Source organism: Perca flavescens, chromosome 5 (genome assembly GCF_004354835.1).
Source record: "Perca flavescens isolate YP-PL-M2 chromosome 5, PFLA_1.0, whole genome shotgun sequence".
Classification (NCBI taxonomy): Eukaryota; Metazoa; Chordata; class Actinopteri; order Perciformes; family Percidae; genus Perca; species Perca flavescens.
The window spans coordinates 5,968,114-5,980,724 of record NC_041335.1 but is presented as its reverse complement, the minus strand read 5'-3'; the positions used below and the strand labels follow the sequence as shown (position 1 = coordinate 5,980,724).

Genomic DNA, 12,611 nt, shown 5'->3' with positions numbered 1-12,611 from the left:
TTAAAGAAGTTACGGTAATTAAACCCCCGAGAGACAGGGGAAGCCGCGACTGAAAACCAAAGTTTAGACAGCGACTGGAACTATAGTTCACAGCAGCCCAATCCGCATTTACGGTGGGTGGCAACACAAATGAAAAGAAACGCAGCCCGACGAGACATGCTTAACTTAGATGTTCCAGCTGACTTGAACGTGCCGGGTCCTCTGCCGTGACGGAACCGACTGGAGTCGTGTTCAGCGCCGACGGCTTGAGTGTTGGGTGGCTGGAGGCCAGTGCTGTGCAGGTCGGAGCAGGGTCGTGCGGCAATTAGGCGCTGTCGACCGAGGCAAACATCCCCAGGAACTGCAGGCGTGTGTGAGTAACTTGCTGGACTGCATTTAGCGCTGCCAGGTTGCTACCGGTTATAACCCGCGTGTATCCATCTGAGCAGCAGAAGAGGCTGCTTGAGCAGGAACGAGTGCGAGAAGAGAGTCTTTCCTCTGAGGATAGACATCAGCTGCTACCGCCACGAGACACCGGTTGCGAAAAGGTGAAGTGAACATTTTCCAGTTGCACGCTTTGCCTGAAATGATAACTGACCGCAGCAGAGAGATGAACAGATTTAAATCAGGGATGCCATGCTATGATAGGCTCATGAAATTCATGGCCAATTCTGGTTGGTTTAACTGAAAAGTGAACGCCTCGAAACAGCTGATGAGGTTTAGAAGAGAGAGGTCGATGAAGTGTAGAAGTCTTCCTGAAAGAATTTACGCTGAGCTTCATAAAATATAATATAACTTTTTTATGATTACTGACTGAGTGTCTGTCTTGGCTTATCTATCTTTTTTTTTACGAATACATCAACGGCTGACCACTAAATGAACACATATAAATAATAATTACTTGTTCCATAGCCTGTAGGGAGGGAGGTGATAAAATCGTGAGCATTCGACTTGATGGCAGCCTGCACCACAGTCTCCATTGGGACGTCAGTCAGGCCATAGGTGATGTTCTCCTCGACCGTCCGGGCAAACAGCACAGGCTCTTGGCCCACAAGAGCTACCTGCAGAAACAAAATAACAAATGGATGGTTTTATGTGTGAAAGACCTTAACCAACAATGAACTGATCCCAGTAACAAGTATGTAGCAAAAGTCTGATATATCTTATTCCTCTGTGCCATAGAGTTCTGTTGTCCAAAAACTATTAAAAACGGTGCCCGGGTAGCTCAGTTGGTAGAGCGCGTGCCCACATGTAGCGGTTTATTCCTCGACGCAGAGGAGCAGGGTTTGAATCTGACCTGTGGCGATTTCCTACATGTCTTCCCTCTCTCTCTCCCCTTTCATATCTAAGCTGTCCCAGTGATTAAAGGAGGAAATGCCCAAAAATAATCTAAAAAAACCCCATATCAGTTGTCTGTGCTATCTAAAGTAAATGGAGCCTGTATTCCTAGTTTACCTAATGTTTCACTTCGAAATTATGATTTAATTAATGTTACAAAAAATTCTCGTTTTAGTTCTGACAGCTGCCAAAAAGTGGTTGATATTAAAGGGTTTAGGTTTTTTTTCAACCTGGACCCTATTTGTCTATGCTTTTGTGTCTAAATTTCTGATGGGAACCACAATCTTGGTTTGGGTTTAAGTGCCACAAACAGGGAAGGAAAGTTGGAAAGTACGGAGTCAGACTAGTAGTTTTGGTCTTTTCATTTGTTTGATTTGTTGACAATAAGATAAATAAAGAATATGCAAGTATTAAACTTTACAGTTTTTTACGATCGCTGTGACAATTTTTTCAATACTTTTAACAACTTTCCTAAGCTCTTAAGGCACCAACACATCTACAACACACAGCTGGCAAAACAGTTAATTTCATGCTCAAAATCACACATTGAAAACTAAACTCTAACACTAATTTTCAAAATACAACAATTCACTAACACAATACACAATAAAAAAAAAGTCTACCAAACAATGCAAACATCAAATAATTCTTCCAAAACACTAACACACGGTCTCTTCCAACAAGCACATTTAGTCAATCATAGCACAATGTCAAACAAAAAACTAACATCAGATGGAATTACAGAAACTGCATTATTTTATGTGTCAGGTCTGCCCTTATACAATAGACAATAGTATATGTTATTGATCATAGATTGTGTTTTACACTGAAGTTTCTCTTGAAGCCTCTCTACATTTTTGTTTTGTTCAATACTAAAAAATGAATGACCCATCTCAGAGTAGCTTTATAGAAAAAAAGAAGACAGAGACAGAATTGTCTATGTATTCGTCTTCCTTCGAATTTTTCTTACTTTCTTTGTGTTCATTTTTATTGTTAGCCTGGTTGACACCAGACCCTTTTCAGTTGTAACTGAGAGTGGGTCTGGGAAAGGTTCATTCACAGCTCATTTCCAAAGGGGCGTCACCAACGGACGGCGCTCAAATGCCTCTGGGCGCAAATGGATAGTCCTTCAACCAATCAGATCAAGGATCCGGGTGACGCTGCGCTTCGGTAGTCGTCATGTTGAATGTAAACAAAAAGCTGCTCGCCATTGCTGCGCTATAGTCGTCGCGTAAAGCCTGCCTCAACGGTTGGGATTGGTGTAAAACCCGCCTCAGCGGTTGTGATTGGTGCCTCGATTTTGGGGACATTGGAAATGGGCTTGAATGGGCTCTTGGACAGACTGACTTGCAGAGCAAATCTCAAATTTGCCCGGAAGTTTGTCAGGGTTTACCCAGGCTACTTTATTGTTCCTTTTCCACACAAAATCAGCCCAAATAGGTCCTCTTTTACGTACAACATATGGTCATGCGATTGAAAGAACCTGAGAGTGTTTCCTAGATGGGAATCAGCTGTGATTGGTCTATTTGCATAGCTTCAATCAGCGGTTTCTCAGTAGCAATGGAATAAAATGCAGGGGATATATTTGTGTTTATTTGTGAACAGCTGTTCACTTTCACTTTAGCCTATAAGTTAGGTTTAGAACATGATGTTATCTGTTCTGACTTACAGTGTGAAAGCATTTGTGAATTTGGCAGTACATATCCATTGTTTTGGTATTGGTTGAGCTTGTTTGTAAAAGATTTTCAAGCATTTTAAATTTGTGTTAACTGTATGCAATTTGTGTCAAAGCAACAAGAAATGTGTTAACTGTATAGCCTACACAGACCGATGTTGTGCTAACTGTGTTAAGCGTTTAGGAAAGTTGTTAAAAGTATTGAAAAAATTGTCATAGCAATCGTTCTAAATGTTGAACTCCATCAATCCCACTGATGTGGTCTGACCTTGGAGTGGAGGTAGTCGTGCCGGAAGGTGTGAATGGGCTTTCCATCCAGCAGCACTTGGCCTTGCTGAGGAAGGTAGAAGTTTTCCAGCAGACTCACGCAGGAGCTCTTTCCACTGCCTGAAGGACCCACGAGGGCGGTCACCTCCCCAGGCCGCAAAGTGAATGACACTCCCTGCAAAACACATCACAAAGTTGAAATATAGTAAAGAAATTAGGGGGTTTCGAGTCTAAAGGGCAACTGATATTTTTGGTTTGGTGTTATCAATTGTTGATATTCGCACATCATTGAATTATCTTCAAATATAGCTATTATTATGTTCAAATAATATAAAAATTGCAGTGGTGCATGACTCCCGCAGAACTGTATTCCTGACACTGTTATTTGTGTCTCACTAGATCAGTCTTACACAACAACGTTCAAATGTTGTTACGCTGTTTGTATGCACAAAAACGGCGTAATGCTAATGTAATCGCCCTGCTACGCCGTGCAGTGCCCTGCTACGCCAGACTGACAACAAAGATAGAAATCCTATCACATCCATACATGCATTGTAGTATACAGCTGTTAAAAAATAATAAAATCTATGACACACTGGTATCAGATCGGTACAATCGGTACAAGTTCAGGTATCGGAATCAGTATCAGGAAGCAAAAAATGGTATCGGGTCATCTCTAATTGTGACTATAATTGCCACTGTTCATAACACCCCCAACCGGCCCCGTCAGCCACCACCTACCAAGAGCCTGGGTCTGTCCAAGGTTTCTCCCTAAAAGGAAGTTTTTCCTCGCCAAATGCTTGCTCTTGGGGAATTGCTGGAATTGTTGGGTCTTTGAAAATTATAGATTGTGGTCTAGACATACTCCATCTGTAAAGTGTCCTGAGATAACTCTTGTTATGATTCCATACTATAAATAAAATTGAATTGAAAATTTAATTGAATTAATGCGTTGTAATAAACTGGCATTGCTAACAATGGCTAACCTGGCTAGAGCTAATGAAAACAGTGAAAATCCGACTTGTAAATGGAAACGCTTCCACCTTGGGTGTGATGTCATTCCCTGCTTCTGCTTCCAAGGTAAATGGAACGCACTATTAGCGCCGCCCCAAGACGATTGTGATTGGTTTAAAGAAATGCAAACAACCCAGGGCGTTTTTTCACCTATACTGGAAGATTGTTGTTCCCATGCACATCTCAAGACCTGCTTACCACCTTCACTGGACCCCTTCCAATTCGACTACCGTCAGAACAGGAGCACAGAGGATGCCATCTCAATGGCACTTCACTCTGCCCTGTCCCACCTTGACAATAGCAACACCTATGTGAGAATGCTGTTCATTGACTTTAGTTCAGCATTCAACACCATCATCCCCTCCAAACTTATCACCAAACTCAGTGAACTGGGCATCAATACCTCCCTCTGTAACTGGATTCTGGACTTCCTAACAAACAGACCTCAGTCTGTGAGGTTAGATAATCACACCTCCTCAACAATCACCCTGAACACCGGCGTACCACAGGGATGTGTGCTGAGCCCTCTCCTTTACTCCCTTTTCACCTACGACTGCACACCTGTACATGGCTCTAACACTATTGTAAAGTTTGCAGACGACACTATGATGATTGGTCTCATCAGCAACAACAATGAGACGGCCTACAGGGTGGAGGTACAGCATCTATCCTTGTGGTGCACTGACAACAACCTGGCTCTCAACACCAAGAAGACCAAAAAGCTCATTGTGGACTTCAGGAAGTCTAAAGCTGGCACACACACCCCCATTCTCATCAACGGGACTGACGTGGAGCGTGTCATCAGCTTCAAGTTTCTGGGTGTTCACATCTCTGAGGACCTCTCTTGGAACCTCAACACCTCTACCCTGATCAAGAAGGCTCACCAGCGTCTCTTCTTTCTGAGGAGACTCAAGAAGGTCCACCTGTCTCCTCAGATCCTGGAGAACTTCTACCGCTGCACCACCAAGAGCATCCTCACCAACTGTGTCACAGTTTGGTATGGCAACTGCTCTGCCCATGACCGGAAAGCACTGCAGAGGGTGGTGAAAATGCATCACCGGTTCCTCACTCCCCTCCATCAAGACCATCCAGGGCAAGTGATGCTTGCGCAAGGCGTGCAACATCATCAAATGCTGCTCTCACCCCAACCACAGCCTGTTCACCCCACTCTCTCTCCGCACCCGCACCAGCAGGTTCAGAGGAAGCTTCTTTCCTGCACCCTACTGAACTCTAGCTCTGCATCCCAGTGACAATTTAACCTACTAAGCCCTGTTCTGTTAATACACTGCATATATCTTTATCCATATTATTCTTACTACTAGTATAATGTCACTGCTACTACATTGCACATATCTGTACAGGTTGTTCATACATTGTTCATATTACATAGCCATATTTATTCTGCTCTTATAACACTGCAATATATTTCTTGTCCTGCCTATGCACCACCTGTCTATACTTGTATATCGCATTGCACTTTTTTTTGCACTTCTGGTTGGAAGCAAACTGCATTTCGCTGTCTTTGTACTTGTACACTGCACAATGACAATTAAGTTGAATCGAATCTAATCTCATGTGTGATGTAGCCAGATCTTACACCACAGCGCTGTGGATATAGGTCTAGCAATGCGAGACTAGGAGTGGGAGCCAAAGAGTTGTACAGTTTATCAACACATGATGGCAGCAAGATCCCTGAGAACAAACCTTGAGAATTTCAGTGTCAGGGCGTGTTGGATAGGCAAACTTGATGTCTTTAAATTCCACCACACCGGTGCATGTGTCTGGAGCCTCTGTGCCATCAGCTGGGTGTTTGGGTTTCCTGTCCAGGTACTCAAAAACCTTCTCAGCAGCTCCAACTCCCTGCATGAGGCCTGTGTACACTGATGCAATATTCTATAAAGTAAACCACACATGACTTTTGTTTAGGGGTTACGTGTCTTCATACACACGTATAATGAAAATTATATTTATAAAAATGATGAAACACCTGAAGACATTCTCCCTGTTCAAGCAAGTATATGAAAAAAGATATCAAGGCACCACTACTCATCTGACCAGTTATTACAAGGTGGCCGCCATAGTAGAGGATAACAACCTCTAAAGCAAGCTCTGAGATCTGAAAAACACACAGAGATCATATTGATGCCAACAGTGTAACATACAGCTACTGTATTAGTTAGTTAGATAAAAATCTAAAAACAGGTTTAGAGTTTGAAATCTTCATCTGAATGGACAACTGCTGATACCTACATTACTGGACCACATGTAGCCAGCATAGGCCAGGGCTTGTTTTTTGTTGAGCTGGAACATGACCAAAAGCTTGCCATAGTAGGACTCGGCCTCCCCACATTCGTTGGCAAAGCTCCGTACTGTCCTCATGGATGAAATGGTTTCCTCTGCAACTTTATTGGCATCTGCAAGGATTGTTTGCACCTCTTTGGTCAATTTCTTAAATAGAAAAAAAAAAATACAAAACGTTAATTTAATTGCATCTGTATATAAAATGATTTACACATACACAAATATACTTTACCTTGTAGTAATTGCCATAAAGTTCAGAGACAATGGCAATGAAAGGAAATCCCATGATGGCCACCAGTGTGAGCTTCCAGGACATCCCAAACATGAAGATGAAGATGCCAATGCCCTTGATGGTGCTTTGCAGGAAGATGTTGATATTCAGGGAAAGGAGGTCACTCATCTGGGTGGTGTCAGCTGACAGACGTGAAATGATGTCACCTATGAGGTGATATCGGCATGAAATAACATTAGAAGGACTGCTCTATTGAAGAAGACCCCCACACGGGGAGAAAACAATAGTGCAGATATCACATACATATCACCTGTATGGTTTTCATCAAAAAAGCCAATTTCCTGCCTCATAAGAGTTCTGAAGAGATGGTTCCTAAGCCGAAGGTTTAATTTAGCTATCGTCAGAGTGAAGACTCCTCCATGTACTCCCATTCCAAGGGAACTGAGGAGAGGGCAAAGGTGTCACAAAGCATTTAAAGGGTAACTTTCTTTTTTTTCAACATTGACTAGAGCTGGGCGATATGGAAAAAATCTAATATCACGATATTGTTGACCAAATACCTCGATATCGACATTGCGGCGATATTGTAGGGTTGACAACTGGTGCTTACAAAAAAATATTTACTCAATGAGATTTTTGATAAATAATCATCATTAATGTGTAACTAAGTGGGTTAAGGCAAATAATAGATAAGCTAGAACAGTCCAGTAAATTCAAACAATTACATCACTCTACTGTAATTCAGCCATTAAAACCAGGAAAAGACAACACTTATGTCACATCACGATATTACGATATCCAAAATCTAAGACAACATCCAGTCTCATATAACGATATCGATATAATATCGATATATTGCACAGCTCTAACATGGACCCTATTTTCCTATGTTTTTGAGTCTAAGTGACTGATGGGTACAACAATTGTTGACATTGGTCCAGTATTAAGCAAGATCGCTGCAGTTGGCAGTCAGCGAAAAAAGCTGCAATGTAACATAAATGGGCAATTGCGCACCTTCAATTTACGTCCACTAAAGTGCTCGTTTTGCCACTGACAGTCTTATTATTCTAAGTGTCTGACAACATTGTGGTTAGGCATTCTAAGGATGTCTTTTTTTTTTTTTACCCCGGTCACAGGGTCGCTCAATACTAGACCAGTTTCCAAGATTGTTGATCACATCAGTCACTTACACACAAAAACATAGGAAAATGGGGTCCAGGTTGAACAAAACAAAGTTACCCTTTGAGTAAAAAAAACAGAAATCTACAGATTCCGTTTTGGGCCTAGTGATGACACACATCACATCTTCTGATGGTCTCCTGATACTCACCTGACAAAGGCCAGCACTGACAGTGTGATCACAGGCTTAGCAAAGTGCACCATGCTCTGGTCAACCACAATGCTATCAATTGCTTTCCCATAGTAGTACGGTATGAAAGCCTCACCTGCAGGTTAGAGAGAGAGGCCAAAATATAATGCAGGAATTTTTGGGTCTTAGTGGAAATGACTTTTCATACGCATCATAAACTGTCCTACATGCCATTAATTATCAAGATGCTTAGTGAAAACTATAAGACATTTGTTTTTAAAAAGAAATTCTGAAATTCTGTCAAATAAGTTTAACAGTAAGGCTGAATTAATAAGTCACTTAACCAATTAGTTGACCAACAATTTTTTTTTTTATTGTCAACTATTTTGATAATCAATTAATCGTTTAGGTATATTAGAGCTTCTCTGTTTCCAGCTACTCGGTTGTAAGGATTTGCTGCTTTACTTTGTCTTATGTGATAATAAACTGAAGAAAATAAGAAACTTTGAGTCCCCTTGTGAAATATTTTAGAGATGGACATTTTTTTTCTATTTTCTGATAGTTCATAGACCCAAAGATTGACTGAGAAAATATAGGCACCGGCTAATTATTGCTAACTAAAAAGCTTGTTAACATTAGTAATTAAACTTAAACAGCTAATGTTAGTCGAAACTGCCTGCGAGTTTCTCCTGTACTATATGGTAATTCCTCTACTGTGCGACAGTAAGTCGTGTGGTATGACACAATCATTAGCCTGTTTTTACAAAAACGTCTGCTACGGAGCCATAACGTGAGGTACAAGGTAATGGAGCCTTTTATACATTGTCATGTTTCTTTAGAAATAAACAGTGAACAAATAGAGTCTTTAAACGCTTCAGATGTAGTTATTTGCTGTCAAAGTGGCACCAAAATGAATGGCAGTCAATGGAATGCTAACGGGAGGGGCTGGCTTGTTAGCATCAAAATGGCGCCATAGGAGCTACGCGTTCCGAGGAGAAGCTTACCCCCATGAGAGCACCTTTAAACACAATTGCCAAGACACTGAACTACTGCACATGAGTGTTGCAAACCTTTGTAACTAGGGCTGGGTCTTTGTACTTATACACTGCACAATGAAAATGAAGTTGAATCGAATCTAATCTAATGTGTGATGTTTGGAAAAAATATGAACAGTATTGAACGGGGAAAGACCAATTTTTTTTATCCTGTTTCAATTGAGCCATGAATTACACATATGATGTTTGTCAGTTTAAAAGATAATTTTCTAAGTCAAGAAAGTCACAGATTATTGTCGAACTGTTTAATTATAAGAGTCTAAGTTTCCCTAGCAGCAGACATCAAGTCAGAGCCCGGCCCACCAGGATCTCGGTTCGAATGAACTCCAATCTAAGGGGGTCTCCTAGTTTCTAGACAGAAACCGTTATCTTTCACAAACACACAGAACAAGGTCAGGGCCTCTGTTTGGTGCAACTTCCTCTTCTATTCTTTTAACTTGAACTGCCTTTTCCTGTTCTTCTGCTTCTGTTTATCTGTACACAATGCATTCTTATGCCATAAAAACTTAAACTATAGTTAAAGGTTAAGCTTAACCTTCTATGTGTCAGAGACATTTCCTCGAACCAGTTCCTCAATGACTGCACACAGCTCTTTTATGAGCACAAAATACAACTTTAACTGCTAATATTCTACACTAGGTGAGGCAAATTGTGCGAGACAAGAGTGTAGCTAGTTCACTGAGCAGTTTCACACTAAACTAAGTGGTCATACGACAAACCTACAATAAACTGAGACTTTATTCTGTTGAAAAATTATCTTTTAAATTGACGTACGTCATATATGTAATCCATGGCTCAATTCAAACAGGATCAAAAAATAATTTTTCTCTCCCCATTCACTACCGTGCATATTTTTTCTGAATTAAGGTCCCATGAGGTCCACCGGAAGGGGAGGGAACTCCGCATATGTATATGTAGCTAATGCTTACATAATTGAACTAAGTGCTTAAAGTAAATGTGTCAAACTCAAGGCCCGCGGGACAAATCCGTCCCCTCACACATTTGGATCCGGCTCGCATATCAACTTAGGTTCTAGGGGTGCACGATTCAGAAAATGTCACGATTCTATATCGATTTTTAGTCTCAAGAGTCGATTCAAAATCGATTTTCAATTCAAAATGATTCTCGATTAAAAAAACAATTCACAGTATGTAAATGTAGTTACTTTTCCCATGTGATTGCAGTAGACATACAATTAAAAAAATATATTTTTGTTTTATTAAAAAATATGAATACATTTTTTGAATTCTATGAATCAATTTTGAATTGCACATTTTTTGAGACGCAGAAATTTCCAGATTGTATATTCAGGCCTGTGAAAAAGGCTGTTGTGAGTTGGCTGTGTGGTAGCCTGCTTGTAAAAATGTAATCAGAATGCATTGATTTGCTAAATTCTATGATGGCTAAGGACATTTTTAGCTGACTTTTTCAGGCTTTATGTGGACCAAACTCTATGTGAGAAGGCTATATAACACATGCAATAATACAGTCAAAGATATTTTACTTTTTTTTATTAAATAAAGCATGTCAATAAACTATACAGTTTGTTGAGTTTGACACCCTTGGCTTAAAGCATATATGTTATATTTCCAGGATTTAACTGAAGTGCTTCAAGCAGAAATGATGGTGCCTTTTTTTCCAGGTTAGAGCAATAGCCACTCCAAATGTCTGTGCACGTCCCTGTGGTTTTGGCATTGGTATCGACATTTTTAAACGATACCAAGCCCCATTTGTAACGGACAAGATTAAACACTTTGACTGGACTGGTTTATAATACTATACCAAGGAGACACTCACACACAGCTGAGATGATGAGAAAGAGGACGGCTACAGAGAGCAGCCCACCATCCTTTCTGCAGTAGAGCAGCAGACGTCCCAGTGTAGCCCCAGAGCTGGTCTTCTCCTTCTCCTGGCTTCCCTCCTCCTCCTCTTTTTCCTTCTTCCTCCTCTCAAACCCCACCTCTTGCTCCTCCTCACCAGCTGTCTCCATCAGCTTGTCAGTGTCCTGGGAGGCCCCTTTTCCTCCACCGCTGCTGCTGCTGCTGTTGTAGTGACTGCTGGCCGAGTTGGACTCCCTCCCCAGCAGTCTCCAGAGCAGCAGGACACCCAGAGAAGAGGCACAAGTCCAACATATCAGGCTCAGGATCCAGGGCTGGTGGCTCAGAGGCCCCAGCTCGCTCAGTATCAGCATCTTGGCCAGGGCGTAGGTGGCGACGATCAGGCAGGTGAGGACAATGAGGGTGGTGAGTTTTGCGACCCTCGGTGGGCCGTCTTTTCTATTCCATGACACCCCTATGGAGGCTCCTAGCAGGAGGGAGGCTCTGAGCAGCACAGTCCCCCAGAGGTCCAATGCTGACTGGAGGATGTTAAAGTTCAGGGCATCATTTCTGAATATGCTCAAGTGTGATCGGTGTGTGTATATGACAGTGGTGACAACCACGTCCAGTAGGGTATACAACACAGTGCAGCTCACAGCTACTCTGATGCCCATGCTGCTTATCAAGATAGTTATTCAGAAAGTTATCATAAGTAGGCTACTACGAGTGTTAAAAAAATATATATATATAAAAGTATCTAGCCACTCCCAAGTGGACACATAGTGATACACACAACGATCACTCAGAAGACACATAAATGACTGTAGTTATTTCTTTACACCTACTTTTATTTTGAACGGTCCGCCCAGGAATTCCAGGTATTCACTCTTTTACTGTATTCTCTTTCTATTCATAATAAAATACACAGCTGCGTAAATATGGTACACGGCACGCTAATACACAGCATCTACGCCTCAACCTGAGTCACGTTAGGTTTGTGAGAGTGAACCATGATGTTAGTGTAAAGTAGACACCGGTAACAAAGATCGTCTATACAGCACTGAGATCTAGACCCTAAACACCTGTCAGCCACGAAATGACATTAAGAAAAAGAGATACCCCCTCGCCCTCACCATGTTCACATAATCAAAACAGACCCGAGTGGCCTTGTATTTAAAAAAAATTATAGACTCATTTCCCACTTATCCCTATTTGGAATTCCCAATGTTAACTCGGTGAGTCTGTAGCCTAATTGTAGTCTGCGTAAAGTGTATGGTAATTGAGTCTATTTAAGTACCTGGTTGATGAGTCACTTAAAAGTGAGCAAGCTGCGTCTCCCTGAGAACCTGAGAACCCATGCAAACTGCCAAACATGCACATTTCCCATGAAATGAATAGACGCACAGTGGTTTCAATGCGCGGAAAAAGGAGGCAGAATTTCAAAATTTTCAGAATTTCCGCTTTTTGTGTTTTATCTATCCGACTTCTTGAGGAAGTAAACGTTGTGTGGCTCCTCCCAACAGTCTATGCTCCCAACAGGTATTAGTGAGTGTTCAAGAGCTGCGGGTCAAAAACACCAAAATTATGTTGAAACATTTTGTGATCGTCCACAATGTATTGAGAG

The 12,611-nt window shown here is 41.5% G+C and overlaps 1 protein-coding gene across 1 annotated transcript in view; it reads right to left on the bottom strand.

Annotated features, from left to right (window-relative positions):
- Positions 1-11,661, bottom strand: part of abcb9 (ATP-binding cassette, sub-family B (MDR/TAP), member 9) — a 58,560-nt gene extending 46,899 nt beyond the window's left edge. The window contains exons 1-10 of the mRNA XM_028577664.1: positions 11,131-11,661; positions 10,968-11,097; positions 8,137-8,251; positions 7,117-7,247; positions 6,807-7,012; positions 6,524-6,721; positions 6,261-6,389; positions 5,978-6,166; positions 3,261-3,434; positions 881-1,040 (exon numbers count right to left, since the gene is read on the bottom strand). Coding sequence (XP_028433465.1) covers positions 881-1,040; positions 3,261-3,434; positions 5,978-6,166; positions 6,261-6,389; positions 6,524-6,721; positions 6,807-7,012; positions 7,117-7,247; positions 8,137-8,251; positions 10,968-11,097; positions 11,131-11,661 — 1,963 coding nt within the window. The remainder of the gene's footprint in view (positions 1-880; positions 1,041-3,260; positions 3,435-5,977; positions 6,167-6,260; positions 6,390-6,523; positions 6,722-6,806; positions 7,013-7,116; positions 7,248-8,136; positions 8,252-10,967; positions 11,098-11,130) is intronic.
- Between the last annotated feature and the right edge of the window lie 950 nt (positions 11,662-12,611).